The following is a 19,627-nucleotide window of genomic DNA, read 5'->3' as shown; positions in this document are numbered from 1 at the left end:
TATGTAGTCTTGAAAGGGGTTGTTTATTTAGTTTCAGTGACTTCTTGTTACTGCCAAATATTATTTCATTTCAGCACAGATGTAAGGGGTCCAATGACTGGAATTACTTTACAGCCCTGACGCTGTCGGGAGATGGATACCAGTTTAATTACGGACAGCTGAAACTGATCTGGGAGTCACCTGCTATGGGTATTTATCATCATTATGAACTTCTCACCAAGCTGCGGTCTGAGCACCTTCCCAACGTTCCATTTGCATTAGACAGGCAGTGCGATCCCTGCAGAGCCTACCTCTTCTGTCACCTTTAAACCTATGTATGGATAGTTTAGTATTGCTTGATTATTTTCTTTTCCTCGGTTCAAAGCGAGAAAATAAGTTTCAGTCATTCCCATTCTTTCCCTTTCCTCTTTTTCTGTCTCTCTCCGCCACCTCCTCTCGCCGCAACCCTTACCCTTCCAGCTGTTTTTCCAGTTATGTTTCATTGGAAATTATTCATTACTTAAGGAATGCGAATTGGGTAGACAAGATGTGTAGAGGATCAAGTAATGCAGCTGACTGCAGTATAGCTGGGCACTCAGTAAGCACAGGAGGGATGGAGGAGGGACAGGAGCCAGGGGAGGAGGAGAGAGGCACCGCTAGACAGCGGCAGAACACTCTTCACTGTAGGACTCCTCCAGCTCACATTTTAAGAGAAAATTTTAAGAACATTTTAAGAACAGCAAACCTTCTTCTTCCTTCCTTCCCCCCGCCATTGTATACTGCGCCACAACAAGATACGTTTTCACACCTTCTCTATCTCTGCTTTCCCTAGATGGATCTTGGTGTGTTTTTATGACTAGAGAAAGGGTTAAATGAAAGTTGAAACCAGTTTACCACCACCTAACGATAAATTTAAGGTCACTGTCTATCCACCAGCCTAAATGTGCTTCACCCCATTCCTTTCCTCTTTTTCCCAGATGGGCTGTAAAGCCTTCAAGAATTCCAATTTTTCCCCCCCTTGGAGATAAGAATAATTACAGCAAGAGCTGAGTTTAGTGAGGGTTTACCATGTGTCTGTCGCTCACCATACCATGTCTTTTTAGGCGTCATTTCATTCAATTCTAGTTATGTTCTATTTCTGTAAATCAGTGGTTCTCAACCAGGGATGGTTTAGTCCCCGAGGGAACATTTAGCAATGTCTGGAGAGACCTCTGGTTGTTGCAGCTGGGTAGAAGCCAGGATTGTACCAAAACCTCCTGCAAGGCACAGGAAAACCTCTGACAACAAAGAATTACCTGGTGCCAAATGTCAACGTGCCACTGTTGGGAAACCCTGCTGCAGATTAAAAAGCTGAGATTTAAGGGGAATTCGGTTGCTTGCCCAGGGCCACCCAGTGGTGTCCAAGAAGACCGGAATGCAGGTGCAACCTGGGCTTTCTCTTTACGTTGCACAGAAGTCACGATAACTTCTGGCACCTGGTTTCTCAGCCTTTGTACCACAGGAGCTGAAATTCCCAATAGGATTGTTCCATGTGAGGGCATCTCCAAATAAGTGGGCCTTGTCATTCATTTGCAAATCTCTTGTTTGTCCATCCTTTTCATCAAATGTGCAGAATCAGGCCCATTTAATCATGGGAAGTTTTGTAAAACACACACACATGCACATGCACACACATGCCCACATTTGTGTGCATACACACACTAGGGGAGTAATTCCTCTGACTGTTTAGTGTTATAAGCAGATACAACATACAAGAGTAAAGCAGAATACATAAGCAAATAATGATGCTACCAAGCAGCAAATTTTGAAGATGGCACATACAGTTACACAGTCCGCTTTGATGAGCAAGTTATACTTCTTTAATCTGACATATAGAGTATCTTAATCATCTTGATCATCCCCAAGGCAGCTGTGCACATAAACATACATAGTCTTGTGCACACTTGCACACAGATACGTGTGTGCACAGACACACACGTGCAGACACACGCACACACAGACCAGTCCCTGGTCTTATTCCGGGAGCTGTTTCCTTTGTCTTTATTCTTCACCGTGGTACCCAGCTGCCCCCTGACTCTTTTTCTGCCCCACCCACCCACTCATTCGCCCTCTCAGATGCTCCTCTGACCCTGATCCGAAGGAGATTTCCATTTTCCCTTCAGATCCTTTCCTCTGTAGGACCTAGTCCTGGAATCTATCAGCAACACCAAGCAATGAACCCCAGGGGCTGGTGCTTGGGAAACCTGTCAAAGCTTCAAGGCTGCTGTCACTCCAGGCCTCCCCCGCACACCCCCCCTTCCAGGACCAGGAGCACAGAACCCGGATTTTCCTTCGAGCCAGGCTTAGGCACTGCAAGCTTTCAGGTTGGCGAAAACAGCTGCCTGCCACTCTAAATTCTAAACAGCCACACCTATTACATATTGTTTGAAATTATTTCACAGTTTCTAATCCTTTTCTTCCTGTAACTGTGGGATAAAATCTTAAAATACACCTAACCCGCTGGTATGAATGAAGTTCATTCAAAGTTACCAAGTGAAAACTTTTCTATTTTAGTAGCAAGAGAGATTTGGAAGGCAGAAAGGCATCGGGTTCTTGGAGGAGGAATGCAGCAGAGGAGAAAAGGGTAATAAAAGAAGCCAGAAGCAAACTGTATCTTTCCCATTTTTGCCCCATGCCAACCCTGTTCATCTTCACTTTCCTGGGGCAAATTTCCCTGGTGGCCAGAAACAAACACCTTAGCCTGGGAGTCATGGGTTTCCATTGCCTTTCATCCTGAGCCCTCTGTAAATCTGAATATACCATTATTATTTAATAAGTGTATTTAAGCATTGCCTACATTAATAAAATTTGGAAAGATGGTGCCAGATAGGATATTTTTGCTCTCAGTTTTGGGGTAAAAGGACAGAGTGATGGGATAATTAAACATAATTTAAATGAAATACTATTTCTTCCACCTTTTGCTTTCACACAGATCTGCTCTGACCAAAACAGCAACCACTAGCTACCTGTGGCTATTTAAAATTCAATTTTAATCAACTAAAAAATAAAATGAAAAATTCAGTTCCTCGGACAAGCAATATTCAAGTGTTTGATAACCACACGTGGCTGGTGGCTACTATTTTGTACAGCCCACAGAACATTCCAGCATCACAGAAAGATCTGTCGGCAAGAATCTAGACAAGAGAGAGAGAGGCTGGAGAATACTCAGTGTTAAGGAGTTGGGGGGTGGGGGGGATACATCCCTTCACAGAGTGGTGGGGGGAAGAAAAAATGCTTTTCTTTTTCAAATGCCGATTTGGAAGAAGCTATAAATATTTAAAAGACATATGCACTTCATAGAAGGAAAAACCTGAAATTGCCAACATGTCCATCATTAGGAAACTGGTAAAATAAATGTCCAAATGTCCATACAATAGGAGACTGTGAAAATAATTTGAAAATATAAGCATAAGCAATACATGTCGGCACAGAAAGCTGTCGTATAACTTTGTGTAAAAACACAAGTCATTTGACCATGGGAAAGCATAATCCCAATGGTATTAAAACATACAGGATAGACACATGTATGTTTATTAATGTACAGGAAATTACATAAGGATACACAAGGATTTTCTTCTGTATAGAGGGGATGGTGAAGCAGGTTGAGGACGCATTTTTTCATTGGACACCCTTCTGGTACTGTTTCAACTTCTGACAGTGATGGTGAACTATCACACTTAATCAGTCATATATATTAAGGAAATGAGCTACTCAAAGTAATGTGATACCGAATGAACAAAAGAATACATACATACCTATAAGCGTTAGATCTTCTGTGTGTCAAAATCGTTTGTGCAACCCTGTGTTAGTTGGATAGAGCCAAGGTACTGGACTGTGTTCTGTTTGCCAGGGTCTTTGCATATCCAAACCAACCCTAAGTCATTGACTGAAGGATAATGGGTTCGATGTGAAATCATACCCCTGTGCATTATTTCAACTGCTGTAACAAACATCATGGACCCCTAAGGAGGGCCCTGAAGTGAAAAGGGTTTTTGTGTTTGTTTGTTTTGTTTGTTTGTTTGTTTGTTTTTAGGAACACTGGTGGCTGCTTGGAGTTCCTAGAGGGCTGTCTTACCTCTGTTCATCCCTCTCCCATCACCCCCCCCTCCTCTGCCCCTCACAACCACACTTTTCCCTCCCCTCCACCACCTTCTTCTGTGGGCGGCTCCAAGCAGGAGAAATGTAGATCCAAAATCTTTACCTTTGCTCAAAACTCTCCTGCATTGAGTATGACCATGTTGGCAAAGATTCAAACTGCTCCGTATGTCTCCTTGTAAGCTCACCAGGGAAACCAGGCAGCAGGCCTCATGATGTCCTATCTATCTGTTTATCATCTGTCATATATATGTACACATGCATGTATGCATATGTGTTTGTATGTGCACACACTTGCACACATGCCTACATTTGGTTTCCATGGGAATCTACGAAGCAGTTCTAACTGCTGTCCCAGCAGATGCTGTGCTTACTGCCCACAGAGAGGAGGGCTGGGAGAGGGAAAGGGAGGGCACTAGTGTCTGTGGGTGAGCCTGATCCCCAGGCAAGGAAAGAATTTGGCTTATCTGATATATCTTTGTTGGACTAGCTCATTAGATAGTAAATATGACATAAGTCTTTGAGCCAGGCCAGCGATAAAGAAGGAAATGCTTTTGTTTCTTAGTATGCACAGAATCATGAATTTCCTAACAAAGGGCATGTACCCTCAAAATAAGATCTTCACAGATGTGAGAAAGCCCACGTGTCTTCTTCCCTCAAGCTGCACTCCCAAGCTAAGTTTCCCCTTACACCAGGCTTTCCCAGAACCAGACACCTTTGGTAGATTGGCCCAGGCTTCCCCCTCCAGCCCTGGCAGCCCCAAAGTCCTGGCCTGAATAGATCCAGGAGACGCATACAGGCCTTGCCTGGCAATAGTTCTACCCCATTTTAATGAGTCTCATTTGCCCATAAGACTTTAAGTTTCTGGTTCATGCCAGGCTCATTTATTTGGTATTTCGGCTTGACGAGTACCCAGGTTTTAAACCACTTCAGGACTGTTTTTCTGCCTCATTCTGGAAGCTCTGGTTTTTGCCTGATTATTCCCCAACCCTGACCAGCTCATTGCTCCCATTTTCTCTTGACTTGTGTCCCTTATCATCCCTATACCTACACAGGTCAGTCTGTCTTCCCAGCATGCATGCACACACCAACTCACGTTGAGTAGATAACAGACAGTTGGTTGAAGGTCCAGTGATGGAAGGTTGAAGGCTTGATTGTTATGTCAATTACTTCAGGTAAGGTGAGGAAGGAAAGTCTGTCTGGAATGTTCCATGAAGAGTTGCATTTCCCTCTAAATGCAGTTATTTCTTCTTTCTTCAAAGACTCATCCTTCAAAGACCCTCTAAGGATTTGTTTTTCATCTGAGACCAAACCACTGACTCCTAATGGGGTAGAATTGTGAATCGTGGAGTGTGAGAAGAAAGCCTTTTCAGTAGAAATGAATCTGTAAACATTTTTCTTTCTCTGCCTCTTTTGGGAGTGACCCACAAACCATAAAAAAATTCAGTCTCAGATTTTGAGTTCAGCAGAGACTTTCATTTTCATGAATTATCCCAAGGATTGGGGCACCTGGGCGGCTCAGTCAGTTAAGCATCTGCCTTCGGCTCAGGTCATGATCCCAGCATCCTGGGATTGAGACCCACATCGGGCTCCCTGCTGGGCAGGGAGACTGCTTCTCCCTCTCCTCTGCACTTGTGCTCTCACTACCTCTGTCTCACTCTCAAATAGATAAATAAAGCCCTTTTAAAAAAAAATTATTCCAAGGATTCATACCATCATTCTCTTTGGGGGAAGCACACAGGGAAAATGGAGTCGAATATCCTCTGAGCAGCCCTGGGGAAGGACAGGTATGCTCGGTTTCTGCCCCTGCTCCTGGTGCCACCCACATGTACTTCTGTGCCTTGTTGGCATGGAGCCTGCCTCCATGGGCTGCCCCAAGGGAGGACGGAAAGTCCATCGAGCCCTCCTCGGTGCTGCCTTGCCCTGCCACTTCTCTGACTCCCTGTGTGTTCATGCATCAGAAGAACATGGGTACCCAGTGATTCCAGTGACACCTCCTGTCTCTAATTTCCCCATTTCACAGTAGGATATCACAGTTATTTTGATGCCATGCCAGATTTTGGTGGTTTTCTTTTTGTTTTGTTTTGTTTTAAAGATTTTATTTATTTATTTGACACAGAGAGAGATCACAAGTAGGCAGAGAGGCAGGAAGAGAGAGAAAGGGAAGCAGGCTCCCTGCTGAGCAGAGAGCCCCATTTGGGGCTCGATCCCAGGACTTTGGGATCATGACCTGAGCTGAAGGCAGAGGCTTAACCCACTGAGCCACCCAGGCACCCCCAGATTTTTGTTTTAAAACAAGCTCTGTATAGATAGTTTCAGATGGACCAGAAATAACTTTTATGGACTGCAAAATACCTTTCTCTCGGGACATTTTGTTGTGCTTTGAATACATTTTAACACAGTGAGGTAACATTCGTAGACTCACAGAGACACAGGATTAGAAAGCAATTCCAGAGACATCTCACCCATCACCATGACGCCAGGCAGGCTTCACCCAAACCCTCCCAGACAGAGGTAAATATCCTGTGTTCACAGGTCATCAGGAAAAGAGCCTCCCCACCACTCTTGGGGAACCCATTCCAGTGCTGACTTCCCTTCAACACTGTCATTATATTTGTATTACGGGGCAACGCCCCATACGAGACTGCTGTGAGTTTCTTCAAAGCCAAATTTGTGTATTTTGAACCAGATGTCCCAAAACAGCCGGACTGTCAGCACACTGTTGAACTGGTATTGAAAAATGTCATTTCAAACCAAATACATCTTCCCTTGGGGTTGGACCCGATTGGACAGCTTTCATTTAACGTGTGACCGTCTGTCCCCTTAGGACTCCCTTCACTCTTGAATCTGCTCTTCATTAAATGGAGAGGCTCTGCAGGTGTACCCTCATGCTTTCCTGCTCCCAGAAATCACAGCCGTCAGGTCCCTTTCCCTAAATTGTGGTAGCAGGAGCAGAGCTGCCATAAAAAGCAAAGCACTCTGTTCCATGATGGGTGTTTGCTTAGACACACGCTAAGCTTTCTGACACTTAGTTTGTTCCTTTGGTTTTTCAGCTTTAAAGGAGTCCCTTTCCCTGGCCCTTCCCCTTCTGCGAAGCAATAGGTCTCTAAGAGGTCCAATTACATTTTGGCTTGGAATAATCCGCAGGGCCTTCTGCAGTTAGAAGCAAAATAGTCATCTCCCCTTCTTTCTGCTATTTCCTTTGGCAAAGTGGAAAGTCATCAGGAACCAGATCGGTCAGGAAAGCCCTGACCAAGAGCTGGTATGAACTTCAGACAAGACGCAGCCTGATGAGATGCCGTGTGCACAGTCATTGTCTGAGACAGAGGGTCTGAAATTGACACCATATGCGCCTGGAGGAGTAATTGCTCTGAAGGCAGGAGAAAAGCAACATGTCAGAACATTTTAGTAACACCTAATTCATCTCGAGGTTATAAATAAATCTTAATGCTTGCCTAAAAACAAAAGTCGAAAAATACTTTGACCAGATTACTTTTGTGACAGTGCTTCCGGCAGAGGTGAACTTTATTAGGGAGGCAACACGAATAAAGAGAAATGCCTAACAACATTTTATGGTATATTTTACATGATTTTATTTTTTTGCAGTAAATAAAGTGGTTATAGGGCTCCAAGGAAAAGGGCCCAGATGTTAGAGAGTTGTGTGAAATTTAGGGGAAACAAGCTGTAAAAAGTGCAGTCATAAAACAGGCTGTCAGTGCCACACATCTGGACAATACAGCTGTATGTTCCTAGTGGCTGTCGTCACCCAAAGAAAACTCAATAACCTCATTTCACCCCAATTAGGCAGCATACCAACAGGATCAACATTAAATTGCAAGGGGGTAGGGAAGAAACATTCCTATGGCACCTCTGTGTCAAGCAGTTTTTATCTTTCATTTGAATTCGGTCACCAAGAAGTAAAAGATTGCTAATATAGCTATTTCCATTATTATAAAACCCTATTTAATTTATACTGTTGTAATAAGTCAAAGTTTGACAGCTTAGATGACTGGCTATGCCAAACAATAGACTTTCTGTAGCACGAAACTGACCTATCAGTCCTCCTGAAGGGAGCCCCTGCGTATCTTTCCTCTACCCCTTTTCTGGGAGTCTGAGTCTAGCACCACTGTGGGAAGCACTTTCTGCCTCTTTGGAAAAATAAGTTCATTTTCAGATGACCCAATTTCTGTAAAGTAGAAGATAAATGCCCCTCTCTATGGCAATGGGGAATTTTTCTCTAATGCTTTGGGCCAGCAGTGAGACACCTTTGCAATCGGATGAATATTATAAAACTGAAATACCATTTCATCTTTTCCTCACCACCAAACTGAGCCAAAGGTTACAAAATGCCAATTTTCCTATTAATTGTGTGCTTCTTCATAGGTGTTAATAGCAGCAAAAGCAATTATGGACAGCGGAGAGAAATTAACTCTACCACTGATAGGGAAACTCTTGAAATTTCAGCTTCTCCAAGTTAAAATGAAGGACCAGCAGCGACGGGAAAATGAAAAGAAGGTACTGTGTGATGGTGGGTCTTCTAAAGAGGGCAAAGGGGGGAAAATGGAGCCAGGTTTCTCCAGGTCACTTCCTCTCTTCGTAAGCCTTCCATTAAGTGTTACCTGGCACATTCAGCTGTCGCCGCCTCCACAACAGGGAAAAGGCCATCCAAAGAACCATCGGAGGAACTCTTATTTTCTCAAAGGCAGACCCATTAAAAATAAATTCCCTGGGCGCCTGGGTGGCTCCCCCTCAGTGGGTTAAAGCCTCTGCCTTCGGCTCAGGTCATGATCCCAGTGTCCTGAGATCGAGCCCCCGCATCAGGCTCTCTGCTCAGTGGGGAGCCTGCTTCCTCCTCTCTCACTCTGCCTGCCTCTCTGCCTACTTGTGATCTCTGTCTGTCAAATAAATAAAAAATCTTTAAAAAAATAAAAAATTTCCCCTGGGCAGAAATAGGACAACAGTCAGAGCAAGCGCCTGAGGTTGTTTTCCTAGTAGTCTATTTCCATGCTGGTAGCAAAGAAGAGAATCAAGAAGAGACGGAGTCAGGAGAAGTAAATGTCATGTGAAAAAACCCGCAAACCCGAACTATTTAAAATATTTTATCTGATATTCAGTAGGAGTTCCTATTGAACTAATGGGCTACATCTGTACCTTCCTCAGAATCTGAGTATTTCAGCAGCCATCCATCGCTTCTACTCCCATATCACACACCTGATTATTTCTTCACATGTAGATTTTTCATTTGCTCGTGGAAATCAATCTGTGTGCTTTCCGAAGATTCATATTTTCATCTGAAAAAACAAAAATAGTTCAAAATACCTTTAGCAAAACGATGTCAGGTTCAAACTCATTTGTTATTATCATTACTCAAAATAAGAGAGGTTTTTCTTATTTTCCCAGTCATGCTGAAATATTTTTGGAAAGCCAAATGTTTCTGTGTGTACATGTGTGATATGTATGTGCACATGTGTATATGAAATGGATTTCCATGTAAGCTGTTTCTTTGTGCCCCTTGGTGGAAGAGGCAAAATCAGTTCGTGGAAGAAAAAAAGGGAAAAGGGAGTATGTTCCAATAATACCTTCCTCACCTTTGCAAGACCCCCAAATCTAGGTTTCCTACTTGAATTGGACTCTTGACAGGATAATTATAGGACAAAATAATAATGCCACCTTAGATTTGTGATAGAGGGCTTTATGTTTTTCAAAGAGATTCCCCATATGGCATTTTATTAGGGTGGTGCATATTATTTCCTGGGGAAAATTATATTCATGCGAACACAAATGATGGACCAGTTTTCCATCCATCTTTACATCATGTGTGGGAGCTTGGTACCTTAAGAAATACTTGGGGACATTAAGGCTTGGCAGAAGAAAAATGGGAAAACTTGAAACTAGTATAGAAACATCTTTCCTTGCCTTTTTAAATTCCAATGTTACATGGGAATCTGGATTATAAAAAATAGCCCGTGAGTCCTGTGAAAACCTCTGTGCCTTCTGTTTGCTCTGTGCAAGGAAACCTAACATGCTACAGAGTATCAGTTTACTTGTTTGCCAACTACTTTAAATCAGCAATTGTTTGTAATAGAAAAAAGTTTTAGATTTCAGTGCACGAATTTTAAGTAACAGTACTTGGAATATCCTGGCAGCTCCCAAAAAGTTTTTAAAGCTCATGACAATGTAAAAATATTTCTGCAGTGATTTTTCTCAACATATCTTTGAAAAGTGAACTATAATAATACAGTTCTGGGATTCTGAAGATACAGAAACAATCTTACTTTATTTTTTGAAAATTCCAAGTCCAAAGGAATTGGGGCTTGAATTTTAGATTGACATGTATGTGCGTATATATGTAATCAGTGCCTAAAAGAACTCTGAGCAATCAAGAGCCAACAATTACATAGTTTAATTTGATGTCTTCCTTAGATTGGGCTCCCCCAACACCAGCCCTAAATCTCTCAGTTGCAACCACAAGAGTAAGTGCTAAGTAAATGGATGAAAACTGATTGGAATGGAGTCCTGTCCAGAAAATACTCCTGGTAAAGGCAAGAGGAAGAGAGTTGTTTGAGGGATGATCTAATCTCTGTTCATTTCAACACCACCACCCAACCAGTCAGTTAGAACAATTGAGGTTAATGCTCGTCAGCCAGGGAGTTTGGAAGAAAGTAAAGTAAGTATGAAGTACGGAAAACTGACCCATGCTGTGGATTAGAAAACACAAAAAAGAAAAAAGGACTTGACCCAGATTCTTCATCTTTCCTGAACCCCAGGATGGAATTCTGAGATTCCTACAAGGGGAGTGACTATCCCTTCAGCTTTTTAACAGCAAACCGAAATGTATGTAGATGTTTTCTTTCCAATGCTAATTTTGTTGCTGACCACTGTGCTACCCAAATCGTGCTTTGCATCTCCTTTCCTGAAGTTTCAGAATTGTATTTTTTTTTTTTTAATGAATGCTTAAAAAGTATCTGTAACAGGTAATTACCGAAAAGACTTAGGGAGAAGATTTGGACAAAAATAACTAATATAATTAGGTCCAGGTTCTTTGTCCCCAGTGAAACAAATAGACCATTCTATGTTCGGTCTTGTTTTAATCGGCCAAAGTTTTTCTTAAAAATGTGGCGAAAAAGAAAGATAAGTAGTGAATAATATAGCTCCAGTTGCCAAATACAGTAAAAATGTCATTATTTTAGATTCCACTGATTTTAAAAATCTGTAGCACTTCCCTGTGGGCCCTGCTTACCGTTACATTTGCTTTGTCCTTGAAGAAAGTTTGCTGGCTAATTAATATTATAAAAAATAATGCAAGCAAAGATTTTTTTAAAGAACAGTTTTGAAGACTTTAACACATGAATTTCTGAAAGGCCAATGCCTGCCTCTAATTGCAATTAAGTCGAAAATATTTGAAAACTCTGATCTATTTGGAAACACCTTATTGGTTCTTTCCAAATATACATGAAGAAAACATTCTATTGCTATAAATATGTTTTAGAATTTCAGAAAATCTGATTCTTTCATACCATTACTCTCAAAATGGATTTTGTTATATCTTAAAATCTGAATGAGAGTGCTTTGTTTAGAAATGACTTTTCCTTGCACACATCATTATCTCAACACTTATTTATGTTTAGTTCTAGCAGTATTAGTCTGTTGTTAATTATTAACTTAACAAACATTTATTGAAATAAGTATTTAGAGGAACAACATACTAAGCACATCCTATGTTCATAATGTCCATTATAATTTTAAAATAAATTACATGGTTTCTATTCTGAATATTACAACATTGTTCACATTTTTACTTCTGTTTCTCTCCAACTTCCACATTAGATATTAATCTAAACATTTATTTAAAGCTAAAGCACTTTATTGGGAATATATTTAAAATATATTGAGAATTCAACGAAAAGGAGACACTTAATCATTGAAAAAAGAGATGCAAAATGACTATAATACAAAAAAAAAAAAAAACCAACATTTAAATAATCGGCTAAACTAAATCTAGTCTTCCTGTGCCTCTGTGTCCAGTTCAGAAAATTTGCATATTTTAGGTTTTAGGAAAACATCCAAATGTGCTTATATTTTTTTTAAAGATTTTATTTATTTATTTGACAGAGAGAGAGATCACAAGTAGGCAGAGAGTCAGGCAGAGAGAGAGGGGGAAGCAGGCTCCCCACTAAGAGCAGTGCCCGATGCAGGGCTCCATCCCAGGACCCCAAGATCATGACCTGAGCTGAAGGCAGAGGCTTTAACCCACTGAGCCACCCTGGTGCCCCAAACCATGCTTTTAATTTGTGAATTCAAATAACCAGTCCATAGCTTCTTGGATATTTTTATATCTTTCATGTAAAAGCAGAACAGTGCTGTCTCTTTCTGGCTCGTATACTTAGTACACGTTGCCTTATTTTCCAAAGTACTAGAAATGGAAAAGAGGGAGGTCTGCAGTCAAGAACTATGCAGAGATGGTTTGGGTAAATTTTCTTAAAACAGCCCCAAATTAAAAGTACGTGAATGTGGTAAGACGTCATGATGAAGCCACAAACAACCCAGAGCTTGCTCCGAAGGAAGGACAAAGAAAAATTAGGGTCACTTTCACAGACGTTTTTAGACCTTACTCCAGTCGAAACCCCAAAATACTGGAAACCTGCCAACGTAATGCCATTTTTTTTGTGTGTTTTGTTTTAAAGAAAGGCCATAGGGACATACCAGGAAATTACAGGCTGGTTAGTTTTGATTCAGTTGTGGTTAAAATCTTCAAAAACTGTTTTAAGAAATCAAACAGAGGAAGAGCAGGAACTCAGTTTAGAGGGACCCGTGTGGTTTCAGGAAAGGAATAACTTGCCTCACTAACTGGATGGAATTCTTTGAAGCTGGATTATCAAAATGAGGATACTACTAACAAAACCGTTGGAGCTAAAGAGCTATAAAATTCAGCAATTCAGGGTAAATAATCGGTGACTCCCTCCCAAATTGATCTGTAGAAGAGAAGAAGTGTTTTCCTAATTGGGATGCTTTTCATTAATGAAAATTTCTTCACGGACTTCAGGGGAAAAAATAAACACCCCAAAAATACTCTTAAAATAGAGTAGTATTTTAAAAAACAAACAGCTATGATTCCAACAGCGAAGGATAATATTCAGCTACCCGTTATTGGCTCTTTGGCATTAGACTAAGCTCTTTACACATATTATATCATTTAATCTTTCAAATGATTTTATGAGGTACAGAGTATTATTTTTGATTTGCAGATGGGGAAACTAAAGGTGTGAATAGCTACTCAGAGGTGTAGCTGGGAATCACATCCAAAACCGCCAGACACTTAAGATCATGTCCTCAGCCCCTACACAGACACCTTCCGAATGTGTCCCAATCATGCACAAAGGCACTCTCGGCTCACCGTCTATAGAGTGCCTGCCCAGAGATGTTTCCCTGCAAGAGGTATGGCTTTGCTCAGTGATCTGCCATCAGCCATCTGGTCCCACTAATTACACTGCCTATAATATCCTGATGGAAAGTGTGGAGACAAGTCAAGGAAAGGAACAGAGCTCTCCAAAGACAAAGTCGACAGAACTAAGCAACCACTGGTTCCCAGGGGAGTTCTGACTTTATTTCTGGTTCTGTCCCCCTGCCCAGAAATCACATGGTCTTTGGGGACATCTCCTAGAACTAGACTCTCTGAAATTACTCCGAACAGCCTTACCCCCTCTCTGCCCTTCTGAATGTGGAGGTAGGGCTACAACTGGCTGATTCACTGCCAAAGCCTCTGAGTCACATAGAATCCTGCAAGAGAGAGACAGCAGGTAGACATCAGACCCTCACTATCACCAACCACAGTCATGGCCATGTTTTGATTCAGTGGATTAGGAACAGCACCTGAAGATCGCAATATGGCACCCTAGGATGTTCTGCAGGAGGTACCCAAAGAAATGACCCAAAGATTCCATCACTGGGTCAAGAGAGCCCACAACATGCCTAGACTTACATTTTCTACACCACAGCATCTATCTAGAAGAGCAGGCTCCTAACTCAACCACATGCATTATATTTTCTGTTTGGCAGGGCAACAGAGAGGAGAGCAGAGGGGAAAGAATAAATAGGAAACGGGTGCCTGGGTGGCTCAGTTGGTTAAGCAACTGCTTTTGGCTCAGGTCACAGTCCCGGATGTCCCGGGGTCAAGTCCCACATCAGGCTCCCAGCTCCATGGGGAGTCTGCTTCTCCCTCTGACCTTCTTACCTCTCATGCTCTCTCTCACTGTCTCTCTCTCAAATAAAGAAATAAAATCTTTAAAAAAAAAAAAAAGTTGTTTTAAAAATAGAATAAATAGAAAATACAGAAAAGGAGAAACAACATGTTCATAATGCCATAATGCCATTACAATTAATGTTAACACTCTGATGTGTTTCCTTTTTTTTGTTCTGTGAATTTTTTTCTTTATATAATTACTGTAATTAAAATACATAATTTTACTCATTACCTCAGCATCCACATCTATCATTATTGTTGGCTGTAGGATATTCTATGACTACCATAATTATCTGAACCACTTCTCTATTGTTAAATGTTTCAGTTATTTCCGTAATTTTTTATAATAAACAATGTTGTTATCAACACCTCTATAGTATAGAATTCTTCATACTTTGGATAATTTCCCTAGCATTGGTTATAGAAATGGATTCATTGGGCCTCAGAATGTTCCCATAACTTGTGTTTCCAGAGTAGGTTCTGGAAGTCTTTAGACCCAGTTCTTTTTTTTTTTTTTCTTTTTTCTTTTTTTTTCTTTTCAGCATAACAGAATTCCTTGTTTATGCACCACACCCAGTGCTCCATGCAATACGCGCCCTCCATAATAGACCCAGTTCTTAATTTAAAAAAGAAAGAAAGAAAGAAAGAAAAAAAGAAAGAAAGAAAGAAAGTCCCCTCCCCCAGTCAGATGAACTTGGAAACCACTCTGTATTATGCACAACTCTTGGGAGATTTAACAACACATTAGCTTATTAAAGATGGAGGGATTTCATGAAAATACATGTGTTTAATCCTGTTTAAGCTACTGTCTCTCAACCATATTTGACACATACACGTCTTTCAGCCTAACTATTGTCTTCTTATCTTCTGTGACCATAAGAATGGCTTGTTTGTGAATCACAGTAATCTCTTGAAAGACAACTAAAGTAACATTCAGAAAACAGACCTAGTTTTTCATAAGCCACATAATAAAGGAGTTACTTAGTTACTTAACCACCATGAACATGTTTTCTTATCTATATCCTTAATAATATTGTTGTGGGAATCTTATGATAGAACACATGTGAAATCACAGAGTACTACACAAATATGTAGATGCACTGTTATCTATAAGAAAAAGATGTAGGAGAGTTATTTACCCACAGTTCCACTGACTTTTACTATTCGTCTCCCTTTTATTGGATAACATAGCAAACACCTGTCAAGGTTTTTGAAGGTATTTGAAGGCATTTGAATGTTGGCATCGAGAGCCATTTACAAAATAAAATACAATCTAGAATCTTTGAGAGTGTCAAATAACTAGGTTGCCTGTTAGAAGGAGAATTTTTTATATTTCCCTTTTTTAAAAAAAAGTGAGAATAACAAGACTGAGGATTCTAGGTAAGTGTTGCTTGATTCTCAGCTAAGTATGTGACATGCTAATACTTCTTTAGTTTGTAGCTAAAACAAGAGCCCCACATCTGCTATGTAGCTTAACTGGGTAAGAAATCTCTGTTCCTAGCCACAGCCTTCTCACAGTAGGGGGCATCCAGATGTTTTTTGCATGCAGTGCATTTTAAAGAAAATGTACTCTATAAGGAACTTGCCTCCACCTTCATATGCTGGGGAACATGTGTTCCCTAAACATGGTGGAAAGAGGGGCCTTTTGGATATACCCTTCCTAAATTTTTGTCTTGAATTGGCAAGGTCCCCCTGAGTTAAGTTTTGTGCAGATGACCATAGAATGGGAACATTCGTGCTATGCTCCCCAGAAGCAGGGAAAGCCAGAAGAAAAGTTAGTGTGAACTAATTTTAGTTTATGACTTAGGAAGGGGCCAAATTTGGTGAATGCTCAGCTAATCTGGTTCACTCCCTAGAATCCCCCATCTCCAAATCTCAAGACATAAACTCATAGGGGGAGGGGCTGATTCTGGATATGAGAGAACAGACAGGAGGGAAGACCAGGGTCATTTTGCTATGATTGGGGTTTGGTAAAAAAGGAGGTGTCACTTTTTGACCAAAATAGAATTCTAGGGTCCAGTCATCATCAAGAACCTCAGGGACAAAGGGACTGTCCTGGTTCAGTTCAAGTGTGGAGGCTTGGAGGCATGGGGAGCAGGTGAATATGTGAGGGAGAAGTGGGGAACCACAACTAGAGTCAGACATGGGAGACCAAAAGGGACTGGGTAGGACAGCGTGTTCAGAAATCCACCAAGAACTTCTCTGCCTGGATCCGGCACCCCAAATAACCTAGGTACTTCCATTGGCTTCTGTTCTCTACTGTATGATATGTCTGCACCAGAAAAATACATACATAGTCACTCTACCTAGGAAATTCTTTACATAGATTACTGTGTAATCTTCTTGAAATTCCATCCATTGAAGAAAACATTATTGTTAAACAGAAGATGCAAAACACTAAATTGTGTAGTGAGAACAGTAACGATGTTAAAATGGTGGGTAAACATAATTTGAAAGAACTCACTAAATATCTTCTTCATTCATCTTCTCTGGTGGTTTTTTGTCAGCTCTCTGTATTTCAGATTTCCCAATAATGACTATTATTTTTATAATTAAAAAAAAGAAGTTACTTAAATGAATCAGGATTTATGGACATCTTTAAGATACTTTCATGAAAGGAGGGAGGTAGATATTGATCATTTCAGTGCCAATGGAAATGTGTTTCTCCAGGCAACCAAGCTTTGCCTTGTTAAGGGAATGCAAAAGCAAAAAGAAAGAAAAAGAACAGACCATGCAACAGAAGGAGTAGGTGAGGAAGGTGAAGCTATGGAGAAACAAAAGCGCATCCAACAAATAGTGTTATTTAGCCCCTGGAAAGACAGAGTAGAAGGAGGGCGGAAGGCCTGGCAAAGAAGGTGGGAAGATATCAAAGACTGAGACTTACAGGACCAGAGAAATAAAATGACTTTAGGCTTTGAGGTCAAACCCGCCTGTGTCTCTACCGTAGTGGTATGTCTGGGGACAAACTGTGTGTCGCCATTTATACAGCGTGAACAAAACTACCCATCTCACAGGTTGCATTTGGAGAACAAATGGAAGATGATGGTGTCTAGAAAGCACCTGTCACACTCCAGAGCTGAGTCTCTGTAATTTATTGCTAATTTTACATTTTGGTTGTGATCTACCCTGCTCTCTCTGGGCTCCCAAGAAACCTTACAGAATAAAGGACTCAGGGAGTTCCTTACCTTAGAGAACCCCAACCTTGCCAAAGAAGCTCCAAAGCGATGGGAGCTGTGTGGCCGCCCATGTGCTCATAACCCCACCTAGGAGAGCCAGCGGGGTGAAAGGGACCTTATACCATCATATCAGGAAAAGGATAAAGAAACTAGTTTTAAACTTCCTCTGTACTCAGCAGTATTTTTTGGAAAGATAGACTAAGTAAATGGGTGTATGAAATACCCATGTTTATTCTTCTGGGTGTACTTGAGAATACTTTAATCTGTAATGGTTTCTCCCTTTCAGTTCTAAAGGTCACTTTGAGATTTTATTTAAAATCACAGTTGTGGAAGTTTCTTGAAGCTTTTGATGGCAGAGTTAGGACTTCTCTGTGGCAAGGCTAGCTGTCCACCAAGGAGCTACATGGGAGTGTTCCACTTCAGTGGATTTACCATGATCCAAGTGCGGCTGCCTGAGCGCCTGTGTGAGTCTTGCCAATGCCTCCGAGCTAACTGGACTCAGGGGCATTGATTTGTACTCTGGTTTCATTTTAAATTAACAATCTCAAAATTTCCAGTAAGCTCTCGACACTGGCAGAGAGTTCTACCATATTTTTTCACTAAGCTTGCACTCCCACTTTCTGACATGACTCCCATCACCATCCCTGTTCAAAACCTCTTACCTCGTACCTGCCTGTCCTTGGCCAATAACTGTGCCTCAATCCTTCACTTGAAAAAAAAATTGAAACATTCCCTTACCACCAGGAAGACCTCTCTCTTTTTTAAACCCACACCCAGACACCCCCCTCCTCTTGCTCCTCTTACTAAACTGAGAAATGGCCTTTCCTCCTAGCAAAGGAAATGGACACATTCTCTAGATCTGTGCCCAACTTACCTCCTTAAGGGCTTTAGTCCCCTTGAAGCCATCTCCCAAGATGTGGGTCATGTCTTGCCTCCCCCACCTAAGCTTGGTCTACTCTTTCTTTGCCCACTCTTCTGCTATCCTCACTCTTGAACAGACCTCTCTCTCCTTTATGACTCAGGGCCTTTGTGCCACACTTTGTCTTTTCCTTGCTTCTCCCATGGATGATTCTTCATCTTCCAGGTCTTCACTCAAATGTCACCTCCTCAGAGAAGCCCTCTATCACTAAATTATTAGAGAGGTTTCCTCAGTTGTGTGCCTCTCATTGGGTTTTAGCCTTCATAAAAGTCATGTATTTTTGCTTGTTTGGGATGTGCTTTTTGCCTCTTTCTTCCCCAGTAGGCTAGGAGCTCAAGGGGATAAGCCCAGCTGTAGTTTATGCATGAGTTCATGTCTGGTGCAGAAAGAAATCTGGGGCTTATCCAACCTTTGCACCTTACTTTGTGCACTCCTTGCTGCCTCCACCCAAGGCTAGTAATGACATCGGCAGCCTTCCCCTGATGCTTTCCGCTGGGGCAGTGGAGACAGAGTTTCCCCACCCCAGGCGCTAGGCCCTCGTGGATAATCCATAGTTACCTCTGACACTTGTAGGTGGCAAAGCCAAAGCCAAACTCTTTCTGGAGCCCTCAACATCCAGAAGATACATGGAGTAGAGGATTGTCTCTCTCCTCTTCTGTGCTTCATTCTGTTAGCTTGGTGTCAAAGCAACATATCTTCTACTCTTGTCTTTAATGTATTATAATGTAATTTTTCAAATTTGATTTCTTGATCTCTGGAAAACACAGAGCCCAGATGTTACTACAATATATTTTTAATTTTGTTGTTCCAATTGTGTAGAGTATGGAAAAAGCAAATAATATCAGCATATTCCAAATCTTCTGTATGGCCACCTTATGATCCAGTAGTGACAGAGAATTTTAATGAACACAACCCATTTGTATTTCTAAACAAATGCATTGAAAGTGTAATTACACTATGAAATAATGCACAAAGCTTTCAGCAATAGTGTGAAAAAAAAAATGATGGGAAAATTGTGTCTTTACATGTTATGTGGCAGTCCAAATATGCTCCAGAACAATGTGTAAAGAGTTTGCTCTGGCCACTGATGTTTTATGTTGATCCCATCTTTGAATGTATCAAAGAGCCATCATTGATTTTGTCTATACATTTTTAACTAGCATTGTAATAAAAATAATT

At 41.2% G+C, this 19,627-nt stretch overlaps 1 protein-coding gene across 1 annotated transcript in view; it reads left to right on the top strand.

Moving 5' to 3' along the window:
- The window catches only part of SPAG17 (sperm associated antigen 17), a 224,885-nt gene that overhangs the window by 60,630 nt on the left and 144,628 nt on the right, over nt 1-19,627 (top strand). The window contains exon 4 of the mRNA XM_059137012.1: nt 8,497-8,628. Within this exon, the coding sequence (XP_058992995.1) occupies nt 8,497-8,628 (132 nt within the window). The remainder of the gene's footprint in view (nt 1-8,496; nt 8,629-19,627) is intronic.

This window comes from Mustela lutreola, chromosome 10 (genome assembly GCF_030435805.1).
Source record: "Mustela lutreola isolate mMusLut2 chromosome 10, mMusLut2.pri, whole genome shotgun sequence".
Classification (NCBI taxonomy): Eukaryota; Metazoa; Chordata; class Mammalia; order Carnivora; family Mustelidae; genus Mustela; species Mustela lutreola.
This window is presented reverse-complemented; position numbering and strand designations above follow the sequence as displayed.